Genomic DNA, 21876 nt, shown 5'->3' with positions numbered 1-21876 from the left:
AAATGAAGAAAAAATATCAAATAATAAAAAATGAATAATAAATAAATAATTAAAAATTGAAATGAAAATTAAGTTAAAATTGCTAAAAAATTTAAGTTTTAATAAAAATCAATGAATAATGATGATAATTTCTTTTATAAATTATTTATTCAAACAAATTTAAAGTAAAATAAACAAAAAATATTAATAATAATAAAAATAATATTTTTTAATTAAATATACCTCAGATCAATATGGAGAACCTAATGAGATAAAAATGAAGAGCTTTTAAACTTTTTTTATTAATTTATATAAATTTAAAAGTTATTAATAAAAAAATTAATAATTACTTCTTCTAATTGATTATATTTTTTAATCTATTATATCATTTATTTTTTTTTTCAAAAATATTGAATAGCAGTTTATGAAATTTAATTAACAAATTAATTGATTATAAATGGATAAAAAGAACAAATAAATATAATAATTAATTAATTAATTAATTATCAAATATTAATTAATTTATTTTGTTTTATGAAGAGATATCACATTCACTATTTAAACTTAATATTTTTATTTAAAACATATACTTAAAAATATATATAGTAGGAATTAAAGACGGTCAGTTATTTATTTAGCAATATTTGAAAAAAACCTGGTAGATATAATTAAAATCTAAAAAAAAATATCTTTTAAAATATTGATTGACAAATTGAGAAAGCTATATTCGATATTTTATATTTTATATATTATACGATATCGATATATAATTACATCTCTATTTATATCCAATCTATGGTTCCAACTATATTTTTAAGTAAAGATTTTAAATGCAAATATAAAGATTTAATAATGAATGTTATCCTAACTTTTTTGTGATTACTATTACGAGAAACAATTTTATAAATTCATTTAATTTATTTTTTCTTTTTATCCACTTATAATTAATTAAATTAATTTCCATAAATTACTGTTAAATATTTTTGTAAAAAAAAAATAAATGATATAATAGATTAAATATTAAAAATTAGAAGAGGTAATTATTTATTTTTTAATCAAAATACTTTAAATTTATATTTACTAATATTAAAAGTTTGTAAAATCTTCTCTTTCATCTCACTAAATTCTCCATATTGATCTGAGGTACATTTAATTTATAAATATTCTTATTACTAATAAATATTTTCTATATATTTAACTTTCATTTTTTATTTAAAATATTATTTTAATAATAGAAATTATAACCTTTATGATTTAATTTTATTAATAATACAAATGTTTTTTTGGTTATTTTAACTTAATTTTCTCTTTAAATTTTTAATTGATTATCCATTTTTTATAATTTAATATTTTTTATTCGTTTTTTCCTTCTAAAACTTTTAATAGATAAAAACAGTTTATTTGTTTTGGATTATTATTTTTTATTTATAAAAATTAATTTATAACAAGTTAACTCTTTTTACTTGTTTATTAGCTTTTTATTTTATTTATTTTTCTTTTTTTTAATTGTATTTGTGTTTTTTCTTCTCTATCTTTCTTAATTTAATTCATTTTTTATTTTCAACCTTTGTTTTATTATTCATTTCTTATTACTTCATATTTTTCTTCATTTTTTTTCTAATTAACTAACTAATTATTGATTTTTTTTAATATTTAAAAAGTGCAAATTAATTTGATGATTAAGATGAATAAGAATTTATTACTGCTTTAGCAAATTGCACTAATCTTTCAAATTTAACACTTAATTATAGGTAAAAATTATTTTGGATTGTTTTAATTATAAAATGAATTTAAAACTATTTAATTCTTTTAATTTGTTTATTAGCCTTTTATTAATTTTTTACTTTTTAATTGTGTTTGTGTTTTTTTCTTCTTCTGCATTTCTTAATTTAACTCATTTTTATTTTTAACATTTGCTTTTATTAATTATTAATTCATATTTTGTCTTAATTTTTTCCTTCTAAATAACTAATTTATTAATTATATTTGTTTCAATATTTAAAAAGGGCTAATTATATTGGTGCAACAGGTGCATCAAATCTAGTTTCTGCTTTAGCAAATTGCACTAATCTCTCAAATTTGACACTTTATCTTTTGTAAAACAGTTTATTTTTTTTGGATTATGATATTTTTAGTTATAAAAATGAATTTAAAACTATTTAATTTTTTTATTTCTTTTACATTCTAATTGTACTTTGTTTTTTTTTTTCTTTTAAATTTCTCAATTTAACTCATTTTTTATTTTTAACATTTGTTTTATTATTTATGAATTATTTCTTATTATTTCATATTTTTTCCTCATAAATAACTAATTAAGTCACATTATTTCTTGAATATTTAAAAAGTAACAATCAAATTGGCGATTAAGGTGCATCGGACTTAGGTTCAGCTTTAATAAATTGCAATAATCTCTCAAATTTAACACTTGAACTTTAGTAAAAACAGTTTATTTGTTTTAGATTGTGATATTTTTAGTTATAAAAATGAATTTAAAACTAACTCTTCTAATTTATTTATTATCTTTTTATTTAATTTTTTTTCACTAACTTTTTAATTATATTTGTGATTTTTTTTTATCCATTTCTTAATTTAACTCATTTTTTTATTTTCAACATTTTATTTTAATATTTATAAATTCATTTCTTATTATTTCTTCATTTTATCCTTCTAACTAATTAATTAATTATTGATTTTTTCTTGAATATTTAAAAAGTTACAATTTAATTGGTGCAACAGGTGCATCAGGCTTAGGTTCTGCTTTAGCAAATTGCACTAATCTTACAAATTTGACACTTGATCTTAGGTAAAAATAATTTATTTGTTTTGGATTGAGATATTTTAAGTTATAAAAATGAATTTAAAACTAATTAATTCTTTCAATTTTTTTATTAGCCTTCTATTTAATTTTTTTCTTTTACTTTAATTGTACTTACGTTTTTTTCTTCATCTAGATTTCTTAATTTAATCCATTTTTTTTATTTTCAAAATTTGTTTTTATCATTTATTAATTCATATTTTTTCTTAATTTTTCCTTCTAATTAACTAATTAATTTTTTATTTCTTCTTCAATATTTAAAAAGATAAAATTATATTGGTGCAACAGGCGCATTAAAATTAGGTTCTGCTCTAGCAAATTGCTCTAATCTTTCAAATTTGACACTTGATCTTTAGTAAAAACAGTTTATTTGTTTTGGATTGTGATATTTTTAGTTATTAAAATTAATTTAAAACTATTTAATTCTTTTATTTTATTTATTAGCTTTTTATTGAATATTTTTTCTTTTACATTCATTTTTTACTTGTGTTTTTTTTACTGCATTTCTTAATTTAACTCATTTTTTTATTTTTTAATATTCGCTTTTATTATTTATTAATTATTTCTTATTTTTTCTTCATTTTTCCCTCATAAATAACTAACTAAGTACACATTTTTTTCTTGAATATTTATAAAGTAACAATTAAATTGGTGATTAAGGTACATCAGACTTAGGTTCTGCTTTAGCAAATTGCACTAATCTTACAAATTTGACACTTGATCTTAGGTAAAAACAGTTTATTTGTTTTGGATTGTGATATTTTTAGTTATAAAAATGAATTTAAAACTATTTAATTCTTTTGATTTGTTTATTTGCCTTTTATTTAATTTTTTTTCTTTTACTTTTCATTATAGTTGTATTTTTTCTTTTTCTACATTTCTTAATTTAACTCATTTTTATATTTTCAACATTTGCTTTTATTATTATATTAATTAATTAATTAATTATTTCTTATTATTTCATATTTTTTCATCATTTTTCCTCATAAGTAACAAATTAAGTACACATTTTTTCTTGAATATTAAAAAAGTGACAATTAAATTGGTGATTAAGGTGCATCAGACTTATGTTCTACTTTAGCAAATTGCACTAATCTTTCAAATTTGGCACTTCATCTTTGGTAGAAACACTTTATTTGTTTTGGATTGTGATATTTTTAGTGATAAAAATGAATTTAAATCTAATTCTTTTAATTTGTTTATTTGCTTTTTATTTAATTTTTTTTCTTTAACTTATTCATTGTAGTTGTATTTTTTCTTCTTCTACATTTCTTAATTTAACTCATTTTTTTTATTTTCAACATTTGCTTTTACTATTTATTAATTCATTTATTATAACCTCATATTTTTTCTTCATTTTTTCCTTCTAAGTAACTAGTTAATGAAATATTTTTTCTTGAATATTTAAAAAGGTTTAATAAAATTTGCTCAAAAGGTATATAAGACTTAGGTTCTGCTTTAGCAAATTGCACTAATCTTTCAAATTTGGCACTTTATCTTCGGTAAAAACAGTTTATTTGTTTTAGATTATGATATTTTTAGTTTTAAAAATTAATTTAAAACTATTATTCTTTAAAATTGTTGTTAAGCCTTTTATTTAAATTTTACTTTTACTTTTTAAATTGTACTTTTTTTCATCTAAATTTATTAATTTAACTCATTTTTTTATTTTCAACATTTGCTTTTATTATTAAATTTATTTATTTATTATTTGTTAATTAATTATTTCATATTTTTTCAACATTTTTTCCTCATAAGTAACAAATTAAGTACACATTTTTTCTTGAATATTTAAAAGTGGCAATTAAATTGGTTAAGGTGCATCAGACTTATGTTCTACTTTAGCAAATTGCACTAATCTTTCAAATTTGACACTTCATCTTTGGTAGAAAAACTTTATTTGTTTTTATTTTTAGTTATAAAAATGAATTTAAAACTATTTAATTCTTTTGATATGTTTATTTACCTTTTATTTAATTTTTTTTCTTTTACTTTTCATTGTAGTTGTATTTTTTTACTTCTACATTTCTTAATTTAACTCATTTTTTTATTTTCAACATTTGCTTTTATTATTTATTAATTCATTTCTTTTAATTTCATATTTTTTCTTCATTTTTTCCTTCTAAATAACTATTTAATAATATATTTTTTCTTTAATATTTAAAAAGTGACAATTAAATTGGTGATTATAGTGCATCAAAATTAAGTTCTGCTTTTACAAATTTCACTAAGCTCTCAAATTTAACACTTGATCTTAGGTAAAAAAAGTTTATTTGTTTTGGATTGTGATATTTTTAGTTTTAAAAATGAATTTAAAATTATATAATTCTTTTAGTTATTTATTTAATTTATTTTCTTTTATTTTTTAATTGTACTTGCGTTTATTTTTCTTCTAGATTTCTTAATTTAACTTATTTTTTTTTTCCCAACATTTGCTTTTATTATTTATTAATTCATCTCTTATTAGTTAATATTTTTTCCTTCTATTATATAAAAGCAAAAACCAAATAGATAAATAATAAGAATTGAAAGTAATTAGAAACTGTTTTAAATCAAAAAGATTAGTTGCCCTTGAAATATCTTTCGATTGATGATTAAAAAAAGGATGAATAAATATCAAATATTTGAGTAATAGTAAATAATATGTTTTATTATATAATATTTTGTAATAAGATAATTTAACCTAAAATATTGATAGATAAATTTATTATTTTTTATTTATTTATTTATTTAAAAATTTAATTTATTTTGGTAAGTTAATAAATAGCTTATTAAATACATGAAAATTTACTAATTAAATTTACTTAAATCAATTTCTCTAAAATCATTATCAAATTATTCTGGTAATCTCTGGTTTCCAACATTAAAAATACCCCAATAATTTAAAATAATAAAGCTATCTTTTATTTTTATTTTTATTGTGCTTGATTTTTTTTTTGTTCTTTCTTTGTTAATTTAACTAATTATTTTATTTTTAACTTTTGCTTTTATTATAAGTTAATTAATCTTATTATTTCATATTCTTTCTTAATTTTTTCCTTTTAATTAACTATTTAATGATATATTTTTTCTTCAATATTTAAAAAGAATTAATTAAATTGGTGCAAAGGGTGCATCTTACTTAGGTTCTGGTTTAGAAAATTGCATTGATCTCTCAAATTTGACACTTTACCTTAAGTAAAAACAGTTTATTTGTTTAGGATTGTGATATTTTGAATTTTTTTTTTGTGCTTGTTTTTTTTTGTAGTTCTTTCTTTTAACTCATCATTTTATTTTTAATTTTTGCTTTTATTATCAATTAATTAATCTTATTATTTCATATTCTTTCTTCATTTTTTCCTTCTAATTAACTATTTAATGATATATTTTTTCTTCAATATTTTAAAAGGGAGAATAACATACGCGATGAAGGTGCATCAGGCTTAGGTTCTGGTTTAGCATATTGCATTAATCTCTCGAATTTGACACTTAATCTTAAGTAAAAACAGTTTATTTGTTTTAGATTGTGATATTTTGAATTATAAAAACTAATTTAAAACAATAAAGCTCTCTTTTCTTTTCCTTTTTATTGTGCTTGCTTTTTTTTTTGTTCTTTCTTTATTAATTTAACTCATCATTTTCTTTTTAACTTTTGCTTTTATTATCAATTAATTAATCTTATTATTTCATATTCTTTCTTCATTTTTTCCTTCTAATTACGGTAACTATTTCATTATATATTTTTTCTTCAATATTTAAAAAGGTACAATCAAATTGGTGATGAAGGTGCATCAGGCTTAGGTTCTGGTTTAGGAAATTGCATTAATCTCTCAAATTTGACACTTAACTTTGAGTAAAAACAGCTTATTTGTTTTGGATTGTGATATTTTGAATTATAAAAACTAATTTAAAACAATAAAGCTCTCTTTTCTTTTGCTTTATATTGTGCTTGCTTTTTTTTTTTTGATCTTTCCTTGTTAATTTAACTCATCATTTTATTTTTAACTTTTGCTTTTATTATCAATTAATTAATCTTATTATTTCATATTCTTTCTTCATTTTTTCCTTCTAATTACGGTAACTATTTCATTATATATTTTTTCTTCAATATTTAAAAAGGTACAACCAAATTGGTGCAATTGGTGCATCAGGCTTAGGTTCTGGTTTAGGAAATTGCATTAATCTCTCAAATTTGACGCTTAACTTTGAGTAAAAACAGCTTATTTGTTTTGGATTGTGATATTTTGAATTATAAAAACTAATTTAAAACAATAAAGCTCTCTTTTCTTTTGCTTTTTATTGTGCTTGCTTTTTTTTTTTGATCTTTCCTTGTTAATTTAACTCATCATTTTATTTTTAACTTTTGCTTTTATTATCAATTAATTAATCTTATTATTTCATATTCTTTCTTCATTTTTTCCTTCTAATTACGGTAACTATTTCATTATATATTTTTTCTTCAATATTTAAAAAGGTACAATCAAATTGGTGATGAAGGTGCATCAGGCTTAGGTTCTGGTTTAGGAAATTGCATTAATCTCTCAAATTTGACACTTAACATTCGGTAAAAACAGTTTATTTATTTTGGAATATTATATTTTGAATTATAAAAACTAATTTAAAACAATAAAGCTCTCATTTCTTTTCCTTTTTATTGTGTTGCTTTTTTTTTTGTTCTTTCTTAGTTAATTTAACTCAACATTTTCTTTTTAAAATTTGCTTTTAATATCAATTAATTAATCTTATTATTTCATATTCTTACTTCATTTTTTTCTTCTAATTACGGTAACTATTTAATGATATATTTTTTCTTGAATATTTAAAAAGTAGCAATAAAATTGGTGATGAAGGTGCATCAGGCTTAGGTTCTGGTTTAGGAAATTGCATTAATCTCTCAAATTTGACACTTAACATTTGGTAAAAACAGTTTATTTGTTTTAAATTGTGATATTTTGAATTATAATCTTTTGCTTTTTATTGTGCTTGCTTTTTTTTTGTTTTTTCTTTATTAATTTAGCTCATCATTTTCTTTTCAATTTTTGATTTTATTATCAATTAATTAATCTTATTATTTCATATTCTTTCTTCATTTTTTCCTTCTAATTAAGGTAACTATTTAATGATATTTATTTTCTTCAATATTTAAAAAGTGGTAATAAAATTGGTGACAAAAATGCATCATGCTTAGGTTCTGGTTTAGGAAATTGCATTAATCTCTCAAATTTGACACTTAACCTTGAGTAAAAACAGTTTATTTGTTTTGGATTGTGATATTTTGAATTATAAAAACTAATTTAAAACAATAAAGCACTCTTTTCTTTTTCATAGTGTTGTATTGTGCTTGGTTTTTTTTTTGTTCTTTCTTTTTTAATTTAACTCATCATTTTATTTTCAATTTTTGCTTTTATTATCAATTAATTAATCTTATTATTTCATATTCTTTCTTCATTTTTTCCTTCTAATTAACTATTTAATGATATATTTTTTCTTAAATATTTAAAAAGGTAAAATAAAATTGGTGCAAAGTGCGCATCTGGCTTAGGTTCTGGTTTAGGAAATTGCATTAATCTCTCAAATTTGACACTTAACCTTTAGTAAAAACAGTTTATTTGTTTTAGATTGTGATATCTTGAATTATAAAAACTAATTTAAAACAATAAAGCTCTCTTTTCTTTTCCTTTTTATTGTTCTTGCATTTTTTTTTTGTTCTTACTTTGTTAATTTAATTCATCATTTTCTTATCAAATTTTGCTTTTATTATCAATCAATTAATCTTATTATTTCATATTCTTTCTTCATTTTTTCCTTCTAATTACGGTAACTATTTAATGATATATTTTTTCTTCAATATTTAAAAAGTTGCAATAAAATTGGTGATGAAGGTGCATCAGGCTTAGGTTCTGGTTTAGGAAATTGCATTAATCTCTCAAATTTGACACTTTACCTTAAGTAAAAATAGTTTATTTGTTTTGGATTGTGATATTTTGAATTATAAAAACTAATTTAAAACAATAAAGCTCTCATTTCTTTTCCTTTTTATTGTGCTTGCTTTTTTGTTTTGTTCTTTCTTTGTAATTTAACTCATCATTTTCTTTTTAACTTTTGTTTTTATTATCAATTAATTAATCTTATTATTTCATATTCTTTCTTCATTTTTTCCTTCTAATTAATTATTTAATGATATATTTTTTCTTCAATATTTAAAAAGGTAGAATTAAATAGGCGATGAAGGTGCATCAGGCTTAGGTTCTGGTTTAGGAAATTGCATTAATCTCTCAAATTTAACACTTTACCTTAAGTAAAAATAGTTTATTTGTTTTGGATTGTGATATTTTGAATTATAAAAACTAATTTAAAACAACAAAGCTCTCTTTTCTTTTGCTTTTTATTGTGCTTGCTTTATTTTTGATTTTCTTTTTAACTTTTGCTTTTATTATCAACTAATTAATCTTATTATTTCATTTCTTTCTTCATTTTTTCCTTCTAATTAACTATTTAATTATATATTTTTTCTTCAATATTTAAAAAGTTTCAATAAGATTGGTTATGAAGGTGCATTAGGCTTAGGTTCTGGTTTTACAAATTGCATTAATCTCTCAAATTTGTCACTTTGCATTAAGTAAAAACAGTTTATTTGTTTTGAATTGTGGTATTTTTAATTAAAAAACTTATTTAAAACAAAAAAGCTCTTTGAATTTATTTGATTTATTTTTTTTATTTTAAATTCGATTAATGTTATTTTATTAATTTATATATTAATTTAAGAAATAATTTTTAATTTAAAAGTTTATTCTATTAGATATTTAAAATTTACACAAATTTATTATAAAATTTTAGCCAGATAAATTCATCATAAAAATTAAAAGTAATAAGCAAGTGTCTTAAATCAAAAAGATTAGTTGTCTTTAAAAAATTATGATTATGATAAGCAAATGACGAAAAAAGTAGAATAAATATTAAATGTTTAAATAATAGAATATTAAAGGTTTTTTTATTTTTTAATATTTTGGAAAAGTTTTTTTAACCTAAAATATATTAGATTTTATTATTGTTTTTTATTATAAAAATCATTTATATTTTTGTAAGTAAATAAATTGTTTGTAAAAATAAAAAATAAAAAAATTAAATTTACTTAAATAAATAAATTCCTCTTAAACAAACTCTCCTGTTTCTCCAAAAAGGATAAAATAATTTAAAATTTTTAGTATTCTATTATATCTTATGAAATTATATAAATGCCAAGCTTTTACATGCCAGTTATATTTTAATCTCAACTATTATCTATCAATCATATTTCTATCCTTTTTTTATTTACCATGATTAATTAGATACCAACACTTAAACAAAACCTCATTTCATTTTATTTTAACTTTTATTTGGCTTTTTACATAAAAAAATAAGTAATTTGGTATTTAAAGGATTAATAATAAGTTATGGTAATACTTCAGATTGATCCTAAAAATAAAATATAAATATCTTTAATTTTTTATGCAATTTAATAAAATGCTTAACTTCATATTTTTTATATTATATTTAATAAAAAATATATTGTAAAATAGTATTCATTTACTTCATTAAATTATCATATTCTACTTAATAAATATTTCAATTCAATTTTTATACTTGTCTTACTGCTTTTCATTAACAAATTATAATCTAAGCATTACAATTACTTTTAGATAAATTTCGGAAATTGTTAGAAACTTTTGATTTTTGCCTTCATACATCTTATTTTTTTTAATAAATAAATTTTGTAAGGTCATTCACTGCCAATAGAAATCTCAGTATAAAAAATTAATTAAATCTTTATGAATTTGTAGAAAAGATATTAAAAAGAAATAATAAATAAATCAGTAAACTTTACTTTTTAATTATGGAAGTAGAGTTCATTGATATAAAGCATGGAGTTCCTCAAAATGACTTTTCCATTCAAATTGAAGAATAAATTTCAGATAATTTTAAAGTATTATAATGCTAATCCTAAAAAAATTCTCTTTGTTACGAAAAAACCATATCAATTAGATAAAAAAATAAATACAATTAGCAGTAAAAGTCTATTCCTCTTAAGAAAGCGAATGGAATCAAAAAAAATAAAAAAAAGCTTAAAAACCAACAATACATTATCAAATAAATATTAAACTTTGAGAAGGATTTATAAATATCAGCTGGATTGACTCTGAGTAATCAGGGAATCCTTAAATTTGGCTTTTCTTTAGGACATGTTAGTTTTGGTTATTCATAAACATAATTCATCAAATTTCTACAAAATGATTAAATATTTTAGAATCACATGATCGACAATGAATAAGCACCTAAAATTTCTGTAGAACAAGCTTTAGAGTATATTTTGCATACACCTTGCAAATAAGTATAGGAAGCTAGAGATGCATTAGTTTTTTATAAAGATGTTTGGAAACTACTATTTAATGTAGTAGAATCTGTAGAGATAAATTAAGAATCAATCAAAATTTAGAATGAAGAATTCTAAAAGCATATAGAGTCTTGCAACGAATATATTAAACAATATGTAAAGGATAATTAAGGGTAGATGTTTTAGTATTCAATTGGTAGAATCAATTTTTAGAAAAAAGGAGTAGAAATTATATAAGCTGGATATTCTAAGCCTTTTTTGGATTTGATTGGAGTCAATGAATAGAGCTTGAGCTCTTTATTATTGAGAAACTAAAAAATAGAGCTAATCAAAGATTAAGACGAAATAATGAGAATATCATTAATAGGTTTAACAAAACATAGTCAAAGTTTAAAAGAAATAAAAACATCTTTTAAAATAAACACTTTTGATGGATTTGATATTTTGCTTCATTAAACAAAGAAACAAGTAATTCCTAATTACTAAGCTAAGAAATTGTTTAATCTACCTTTTGAATATATTTTTTGTATTGCTGTATTTGATGTTGAATTAGAAGATTTGAAAAATTTGATAGAATATCGATAAAAAATTATTTCTAGCCAAAAGAATCTTACTTTTGATGAATTTATTAATAAGGAACTTTCTCTTCTTTTTGAAAATGTTGAGTATTCAGTCTTATCTTAATAATTTATAGAAAAATTTTACCAAGATAATTTAAGAGAACTTTAAAAATTAGAAAAAATTAAGTAAAAAAATGAAATAAGATGTGGCTATAAAACTGTATAGTTCTCATCAAACTCATTATCTTAAATTAAAGTTATATATAAATGAATGAGTATTTATTAAAATTTTTTTATTTTATGTAAATTTAATTTTTAAAAATGATTAAAATTTGCATGATTCGAAATAAATATAAAAAGTAATGTAAATATTTTTAAATTTTAAATAAAACTTGAAAAATATCTTCTAATTTTTTATTTTTTATACAAATCTCTCTTGTGAATTTTCAAAATATTTACATATTTATTTTAGTAGTAATCACCATTAATATATTCTTAAATTATTTTTTGAAATCAATTGTATTATATAGACTCTTCAGTCAAGTGAATTGCTTTGAAGCTCTATATATTTTTACTTAATTTTTTATAGAAAATTTTGAATTAAAATAAATTAAATACAATATTTAATAAACAATTAATAATTATATTTTACTACATTTTTATATGTTTTAAATTCTCAACTTAATAATTAACACTTTTTTGTTTATTAGATCATTTATATCAACTCTTAAATTAAGAGTTTTATGTTTGTTATTATAATAATGATAGCTATAAATAGGTTTAGCTTTTTTATGTAAGACATATTTATTAATAATTATTGATGATTTTAATAGCACTTTTTATTTTTAGAATTTGATCAGAAAAGGCTTAAGGAAATTTCTAAATTATTTGTTAGTTAGTCTATTCTTAAAATCAAATTTTTACATTTGTTTACATAATACATCAATTATTAAACTCAAATAATTACAAATACCATAATTATTAATATCAATCTTTATTAATATAGAAAAAGACAAACAAAAACAATAACAATAAATAATTAACTTATTTTATTTTCTAAAATGGAAGTAGAATTCATTAATTTAGATCATTACAAAATTTAAAGCGAGTATTTACTTTAAACCGAAGAAGAATTTCTAGATAAATTTAAAAGACAGTGCTTCTAATCAAATGAAAATTATCTTTGTTACAATACATCGCCATCTAGTAACTAAAAATACCCTGATTAGTAGTTAACAATGATTCCTCTTAAAAAATCAAATGGAATAAAAAAAATAAAATAAAAGCATAAAAACAAGCAATTTATCATTAAAGAAATTGCAAGTTGTCAGAGCGATATGCATTTATCTACAGGTTTGATTCTTAGCAGCTAGGGAATTCTTAAATTTGGTTTTTCTTTAGGAAATGTTAGTTTTGGTTATGCATAAACCTAATTAACTAATTTTCTGTAAAATAACTAAATTTTTTAGATCATTGTCCAAAATGTAGATTAAAAACCAAGAATATCTATAGAATAAGCCTTAGAATATATTCAGCATACTCCTTGTAAAATGATTTAGGAAGCAAATATTGCACTTGTTAAATATAAACAAGTTTAGAGATTCCTTATAAACTCAGTAGAATCTGTAGAGTTAAATAAAGAGTTAATATAATTTTAAAATGAAGAGTTTCAAAAACATATAGATTCATGTATTGAATATATTAAAAAATACTCTAAAGAGAACGAAAATTAAATGTTTTAGTATTCAATTGGTAGAATCAACTTTTAGAAAAAAGATGTAGAAATGGTACAAGCAGGTTACTCTAAGTCTTTTTTAGAGTTAATTGGGGTTAATGAGTAGAGCTTAAGTTCAATGTTATTGAGAAATTAAAAGATAGAGTTAATCAAAGATTAGGATGAAATAATGAGACAATCATTAATTGGTTTAACAAAACATTGCTAGTTACAAAAAGAAGTAAAAATATCTATTAAAATAAATACTTTTGATGGATTTGATATTGTGCTTCATTAAACAAAGAAACAAGCTTCACCTTTATATAAAGCTAAAAAAATATCTAATTTACCTTTTGAATATATTTTCTCAATAGCTGAGATAGATGTTGATTTAGAAGATCTTAAAAATCTAATTAGCTATAGACAAAAAATTTTATCAAACAAAATGGATCTTACCTTTGATGAGTTTATTAATAAAGAGCTCTCTCTTTTTTTCGAAGATGTTGAATATTCAGTCTATTCTTAGTCATTTGTTGAAAAATATTACTAAAAAAATTTAAAAGATCTATAAAAAATAGAAGAAACTAAAATAAAAGTCAAAAACCAATAAAGGTGTGGCTATAAAGCATAATCTTCTTCATCTGAATAAATTTAAATTATATCAAAATGAATTAAAAATATTATTAAAATTTATATAATTTGTTGTTTATTATTCTAATTAATACTTTTGATTTGAAATAAAAAAATTTTTAAGGTTTTAAATTAATCAAAAATATAGAAACCTATTTTCAAATTTTGAGAGTAAAAAATTTTTTTTACAGTAAATAAATTTACTAATATAAAAATTATTTGAAATATCATAAATCATGATGTCATAGTTCATGATTTTTCAAATGCAGGAATAGCTATATTTTAACTATTTTTTATTTGTTAATTTTGTATTCATAATTTATGTTTTCAAAAATTGGGTTGTTGATCTGTATATTTAATAAATGATAAAAACAAAATTGGAATATAAAAAATGATTACTACACTTCCTTTTAATTAGCTTCATAATTTTCTATTTTAATTCCTTTTTTAAATACTACTTAGTTTATTTTTATTATATGATTTATAAATTAATTTAGGGTATACCATGAGTAATGAAACTATTTTATTCTAATTTTTTAATTAAAACTTTTTTATTCATAAAATACTTTTAATAAATTATCAAAAATGACATTAAATCACCTCAATATATTTACTATTTAAATTAATTTAGCACAGAAATTAATCATAATTAGCAAAATCATCCTATTAATTAATTAATTAACTAATTCTATTCAACTGATTTCCCTCAAACCTAAAGCTAGAAACAAAAAAATTATGTAATGGAAGAAAAAAAAGGTCTCTTCATAATTTCTATTTTAATTCCTTATTTACATTTTAATTAGTATTATATGACTTATAAATTAATTTAGGGTATACCATGAGTTATGAAACTATTTTATTCTAATTTTTTAATTAAAACTTTTTTATTCATAAAATACTTTTAATAAATTTAGAAAAATGACATTAAATCACCTCAAAATATTTACTATTTAATATTAATTTAGCACAGAAAATAATCATAATTAGCAAAATCATCCTATTAATTAATTAACTAATTTTATTCAACTGATTTCCCTCAAAACTAAAGCTAGAAACAAAAAAATTAAGCGATGGAAGAAAAAAAGATCTCTTCATAATTTCTATTTTAATTCCTTTTTAATATTCTACTTAGTTTATTTCTATTATATGACTTATAAATTAATTTAGGGTATACCGTGAGTTATGAAACTATTTTATTCTAATTTTTTAATTAAAACTTTTTTATTCATAAAATACTTTTAATAAATTTACAAAAATGACATTAAATAACCTCAAAATATTTACTATTTAATAAATAATTAATTTAGCACAGAAAATAATCATAATTAGTAAAATCATCCTATCAAATAATTAACTAATTCTATTCAACTGATTTCCCTCAAACCTAAAGCTAGAAACAAAAAAATTAAGTTATGGAAGAAAAAAAGGTCTCTTCATAATTTCTATTTTAATTCCTTTTTAATATTCTAATTAGTTTATTTCTATTTTATGACTTATAAATTAATTTAGGGTGTACCGTGAGTTATGAAACTATTTTATTCGAATTTTTTAATTAAAATTTTTGTATTCATACAATACTTTTAATAAATTTTCAAAATGACATTAAATAACCTCAAAATATTTACTATTTAATAAATAATTAATTTAGATAAGAAAATAATCATAATTACCAAAATCATCCTATCAATTAATTAACTATTCTATTGAACTGATTTCCCTCAAACCTAAAGCTAGAAACAAAAAAATTAAATAATGGAAGAAGAAGAAAAAAAAGGTCTGAGTAATAATTATAAAAAAAACATCACTAGGATGTTCATTAAGTTTCTTAGCTCTTTTGATAATACAAGCTATGAATTGGTAAAAGAAGAATTTTAAGTAAAAATTCCAGATTTAAAAAAGATCATTAAAAAGTATAATCTTACAGAATAATTTAATAACTTTATCATTCGTTTCCCTCGATTGTTTTTCTCATCAGACATCCGAGACAAAGAAGATAAGTTGAGCACATATTTTGACAAAATAAATCACATCTACGAAAACATATTTTTACCAAAAAAAAAGTATACTCTTTTTAAAAACAATAAAACAGTGTTTTGATGATAATTATTATTTCATTAATAAAGAGGTTAGTTTATTTAATAGATAAATAAATGCATATAAATATACTAAAAATTATAAAATAATTTCATTATATATCATACCGCTTTTAATTTATATTACAAAAATACTGTCTTTCTATTACTTTAATCTTATTTAATAGTTCTCTTAAGCGATTTGATTTACTTTAAAAAGAATTAATTCATGAACCTTGTCTAAAAACTGTTTTATTGATCCTTAATTCGTTTAAATTTAATAATAATTTTATAATTTTTAAACAAAATAGAAAATGCAAGAACTAGACCATCACTCAAAAATCTCAGGATTGCAATAACCAATTTATGTCCTATTATGGATCTGATAACTGATTAATTGAAACAATTTTCTTTATATTTGATAAATATTTGTATACATGCAACTCAATAAAATTACAATTAACCTTTGATTAAATCTGATTGACTTTAAAAGTTCTGCTTGAAGAATTCAAATATCTTCACTTAGTTTGGTTTTGTGAGTCAATTAAGGGTTAAACCTTTGACCTTCAAAGTTTTTTGTTAGCGAACGAAGACCATTTTGCTTTTTTGATTCTGACATATTTTCATCACTTATTAATTAAAATAAGCTAGTTAAGATCATTGTAAACCAAACATTTTTAAAGTAATAATAGCAGAAAAAGAATTAAAATGTATAGAATACCCAATAATAAACAGATATAATCAACTCAGATCAAGCGAGTCAACAGTAGCAAAGTCAATTAAATTAGTTTGAGTTATAAAACAAGGAATAAAATCCATCTGAGGTTATTGTAGTTATTTATGATGTTGGGTAAAAAATAAAACACTTTTTTTAGTTTCTTTAATTCAGCACGTAAAGAAATGGAGTTTTACATATCAAAAACTCAAAAATAAAGCGATATAATTGTGAAATGGTTGACAATAATAACAAAAAATACTAATAATTAGCTAACATTAACTTATGCATCTATACAATTTTTAACAGATTTGTTTACTTTTAAAAATTTTAATACAAAATTATAAAATTAATATCTTGTAATTAATTATCTTTCAATCTGTATTTTAGTAAAAGAAACCAAATATATATATTTTGATATTAATTCTTTCATTCATATATACATACATTAATACTTAATTCATTTATAAAATTCATCAATAATTTTTATCCATGATAATCATTTAGGTTTGTTTATTAATAAATATTATTATTAATAAAAATAAAAAAAAATATTTTATTTTATGTATTAATTTTCTTTCAAAAAATCTTCTCAGTAAAATATAAAAAATATTGAAGAATTAATTTAATTATTTTATTGTTAAAGCTCTAATTATTTATTATCAAAACTATAATTGACCTATTTTCTTTCTCAAATAATAAACAGTTTTTAGATGCAATTACATAAATAATGAATTCATAATACTATTTTATTTTTATCAATTAATTTTATATATATTAAGATGCTTTTTTTGATTTATAGGAATCACTATTTAGTATTTATTTATTCATGAATTTTCATTAATCATAAAATATCATTTTATCTTCTTATAATCCTCATAAAAATTTTCAAATGTATTTTTTACTAATTTTACAATGAAAAAATAGATAACATTTTTTTTAGATCCCAAATAATTTATACATTAGCTGTGCTGGAAAATCTTTTACCTTGTCATCAAATAACAAAAATTTTTTCAAATAAAGTAAATTCTATTTCCATTTTAAAATTAATTTATTTTCAAGTAAAATATAAACTTAGAATTATAAGTAATGTGAAAAATTAAAATCCATCAATTCATAAATATCTCACATAAATATAAATATATTACAATTCTATTTTACATATTTTTTTTATTAAATTATATTTGAGTAATCTTGTAAGTTAAAAATACTTGTTAATGTTTCTATCTATTATGATAAACAATAATTAAGTTATTGAATATAAAATAAAAAATACAAATTTAATCATGAATATTTGATGGTGAATATATGTAAGATCTTAAATTACATCAGCTTATTTATTAGGTGAGGTATTATAAAGTTCGCTATCTATTTACTCATTTAGAATTACTTCACTCACAAACAAAAAAATAAAATAATTGAAAGGGTATCTATCTCAAAATTTTGTTTATTTGCTTTCATAAGGATTATTATAATATTATAATGATCTAATTACATATATTGAAAATGCATTTGGTGATGACACTTAATAACAAATAAGATTTTCGAATATTTATTTTTAAGAATACTCAACTTCAATGAAGATTTATTTCTTGTAAAGATATTGATTTTTAAGCATTAATAATTTACTAGTTTTTAAGAACTTACATTAATCAAATTTTGCATTATAAAGCAGAATAAAATATTAGATAAAGATATCTGTTTCTAAATGAGGTTAAAGCTTGCTTATTGCTTACTATTTTTAGCTTCATTTTAGCTCATACTATGCTAGCAACAAATAAAGTTAGCAACCTAAGTTGGTGAAACTAGAGTAGTTGATTTATCTGTTTACTTCTAGCTCATATCAAATGTTTTTCAAGTTCAGTCCTCGACTTAATCTGCTTTCTCTATAGATTAACCATTTTCTTTGATTGCATAGGCTACTCAAATAAAATACATCCCCCCTTTGTAATTTGATTAGATCTCCATCGGCAAAGGGTTACAGCAGAGAGTAGAAATCACTCAAGACCAAAACATAATTACTATTTCTCTTTATTAGCTTGGAAAAGTATAAAATTCTGTATAAATGACTCTTTTGGCTTCCAATAGTATTACATCTGATGCTAACTCTTAAATAATCAAAGTCACTCTTATTAAACAGAATCTAGGTTTTTTCACATATAGGACAGGTAATGTTTCGATTCCTGGTTACTTTTATTTCTAGCAAGACAAACAAGTACTAAGCATTTTTGTTTCTACGAAAGGAAGCGGAATCTTTAATGTTTCAGATCCTTTCTATGCCGTTTTTGCTAATTCTGACAATTCCATTTATTTCATTGGAATATAGAATAACCTTGATAAGTAAATCAACCTCTACTTGATTAGCTCTAATGGCAGTATGCAAGCAATCCAAAATAACAACACTCCTTGTTCTTCATCAGAAAAAGCTACAATCTTTAACGCAGGCTTAAATGTCTACATTGCTTGTAAGAATGAATAATATCAAAGCAGCAATTTGTTTTCTATTAAATTTGGAAATCAAGCACTCAGTTTAGTAGGAACTTCAACCTAGCTAGAAGATGTTGGAAATATTCAGTAAGTTCAATAATTTAATGGAAAAGTCTACATCTTCCATTTAAGTGGTGACAATTCTAGTTTGAACTTGAAATAAATAATAGTTCGTGGCTCTTAATTAATTTAAAGTTAGAATATTTCTCTTAAAGTATTCAACTTTTAAGGAAACTATTTAAATATTAACATTTAAAGTGAAAGTTTCATCCAAATTACAACTAGTAACTACTTGATAGGAGTGAACTCAATGACAGGTTAAGTGTTAACTCAATTCTAGGTTCCTAGTATCAACTCTTTTTATCTCAGCAGTGTTATTCCATTCTAATCGATATCACTCTTAAATTACATTTAAATTTCTAATTCTACTTCATTCAAGCAGAGTCAAGTCCTTTTCTAATAACCAAGATTTTCATATACTCAAAGTGCTCTTTAAGAATAGCAATATAGCTTAACATTTACAAATAAGCTGATTAATTAATCACTTTCAGTAATCTCTGATTCTCTTCCTTTAGATTCAACAGGATTCAGCAATGTCAGCGTTTTAAAGAACTTGTACTATGAGAATTTGATTGTTAATTTAAAGGAAGGAGTATCTTAATAATTCAATATTGAAGACTCTGTTATTGGATCTAACTTAAACTTAGTTTAAAATTTCAGTAATAGTTTCAAAGAATTAACCATCAACGGAAGCATTCAGTCACTAAGTTTACTGAACCAAACAAATTTATAGAATTCTTAGTCCTATGGTTCATCAACAAGCTTAAGAAATCTTCAAAGCTCTATTAAAAATATTGTTAGCATCTATTCAACTTAAACTGATCTCATAGTTATTTAGTCTGTCACTTAAGATTAAAAGGTCTCAATTTCATTAGTATAAGTAAAAAGCAATTTACTTGACAGCAATTCAAATCTCCAAGTTTTATAGTAAATTATCCTTCCTAATTAATTGATAAACGTTGACAATTCTGGTTATTTTTCGTATGTTGATAACAACTAAAATTATGCTATTAAAGTGTTTGCTTAATAAACAGATCCAAGCACTTATTAATTCTTTGATGTGCCTCTGCAATGTTAATACTCAGATAATTCAAACTTCTATTTCACAGCTGATATCATTAACAACTTAATTATTGTATTCTGCAAAGACCAACTTACAATCATGTCTTTCTTCGTACAGAGTTAAAAAAGCTCTATAGTTACTTAAATGACCTAATCCACTCCTTTGAATGGCCAGATATCTTATCCTATCAATTCAATGCTTTCATCAAATGGAATTTTGTACTTTACTGATAGCTCAAATAATATCTATTTATTTGATTGTCTTTTAGGACAAATGCAATAGAAGATTCAGGTCTAAATTCCTAAAAATTAATATTTTTAGGAAATTATTCTCTACTCTCGTAGCTTTTTGCTAGTTACTAGAGATTCCGCCAACACAATATTTATTAATTAATACAATTACTAGACCACCAGTGATGGAAAAAATGCTATTTTCCTAAGGTAAATCAACTTATCTGGAGTATAAAACTTAAGTCAAATGAAAGCTCTAAGGTAATTCTAATTGTAACAACTGATGAATGCAGAAGAGTATTTAATAGTTTAGTCTCAAGATCTCTAAATAGTTAATTTGTTTAGATTAAACAAAATATCTGCTTAAAATCAGCTCTATAAGGTATTTAAATTCCCTTTCTAATTTTCTAACTTTAATCAGCTTTACTTCGCAGAAAACACAATTGGGTTACTTGATAGTAATTAGAATTTTGTATCATACTCAATCAATGAATTTACAATGCTATAAGTTGACGTTGAAGTTAACAACTAATAGTAATTTTTGTAGACATTTGAATACTCATTTATGAATACTCTAACAATAAATTCTCATGATAACCTTTCTATCAATTACCTTCTTCAAAAAGATGTGAGCTCAAAGAATGCAGAAATTATTGTCAATCAAAGCAACTAAAATCAAGTTAATTTAATTAAAACACAGTTTTAAAACCAAAACATAGTTTTTGAAGGTTCCTCAGTTAAAGTAAATACATAAGGAATGGTGCCATCTAACCTACTTGGATGGGAAATTTCATCTACTAATGGATGTGTGACAGCTTAAGTCACTTAAAATCTATAATTCCTAGACATGGGAGTCGATTCAAAATTTTTTAGACTTCGACTTTCGATTTTTTTTCCTTTTCAAAAATCCTTCGACTTTTTTTTGTCAATTATCGATTTTTTGAAATCGATTTAATCGATTTTTAAAATATATTTTCTCCTTTCAAAATAAATTACTATTATTAAAATAGACATTTTAATTTTTGAAATTAATAAATTACCATAATTAAAATAGACATTTTGATTTTGAAATTTTATCAATTGATGAAATTAAAAAATAATATTTCTCCTGAGTTTTATCACTTCTATTTATTGTATTTTGAATTTTTTTTAGTTTCAAAAAAATCGATTTTCAAATATTTTTTCTTCGAATCGATTTTTT

The 21876-nt window shown here is 20.9% G+C and overlaps 4 protein-coding genes across 4 annotated transcripts; 3 read left to right on the top strand and 1 right to left on the bottom strand. All coding sequences in view use genetic code 6, as the record gives it.

Annotated features, from left to right (window-relative positions):
- Positions 1-1072: 1072 nt before the first annotated feature.
- Positions 1073-11975, top strand: TTHERM_01306900 (hypothetical protein; the record flags this gene model as incomplete). Its single annotated transcript, XM_001025331.3, has 23 exons — positions 1073-1122; positions 1641-1730; positions 1986-2075; positions 2325-2414; positions 2693-2782; positions 3060-3149; positions 3432-3521; positions 3826-3915; positions 4207-4296; positions 4593-4679; positions 4963-5052; positions 5882-5971; positions 6183-6272; positions 6537-6626; positions 6893-6982; positions 7248-7337; positions 7601-7690; positions 7924-8013; positions 8278-8367; positions 8633-8722; positions 8982-9071; positions 9303-9392; positions 10532-11975. Coding segments are annotated over 23 exons (3381 nt in total), but the record flags the coding sequence as incomplete, so codon positions are not given.
- A 790-nt stretch (positions 11976-12765) lies between these two features.
- On the top strand, positions 12766-14088 carry TTHERM_01306890 (hypothetical protein; the record flags this gene model as incomplete). Its single annotated transcript, XM_001025330.1, has 1 exon — positions 12766-14088. One exon carries the CDS (start codon positions 12766-12768, stop codon positions 14086-14088), a length of 1323 nt encoding a protein of 440 aa, XP_001025330.1.
- Positions 14089-15800: 1712 nt separating this feature from the next.
- On the top strand, positions 15801-16513 carry TTHERM_001306873 (hypothetical protein; the record flags this gene model as incomplete). Its single annotated transcript, XM_012800382.1, has 2 exons — positions 15801-16108; positions 16432-16513. 2 exons carry the CDS (start codon positions 15801-15803, stop codon positions 16511-16513), a joined length of 390 nt encoding a protein of 129 aa, XP_012655836.1.
- A 2323-nt stretch (positions 16514-18836) lies between these two features.
- Positions 18837-19295, bottom strand: TTHERM_001306871 (hypothetical protein; the record flags this gene model as incomplete). Its single annotated transcript, XM_012800381.1, has 1 exon — positions 18837-19295. The coding sequence occupies one exon, from the start codon at positions 19293-19295 to the stop codon at positions 18837-18839; it is 459 nt and encodes a 152-aa protein (XP_012655835.1).
- Between the last annotated feature and the right edge of the window lie 2581 nt (positions 19296-21876).

Source organism: Tetrahymena thermophila (assembly GCF_000189635.1).
Source record: "Tetrahymena thermophila SB210 genomic scaffold scf_8254302, whole genome shotgun sequence".
NCBI classification, from domain to species: domain Eukaryota; phylum Ciliophora; class Oligohymenophorea; order Hymenostomatida; family Tetrahymenidae; genus Tetrahymena; species Tetrahymena thermophila.
Note: the sequence above shows the minus strand (reverse complement) of the source record. Positions and strands in the feature narration are given on the sequence as shown.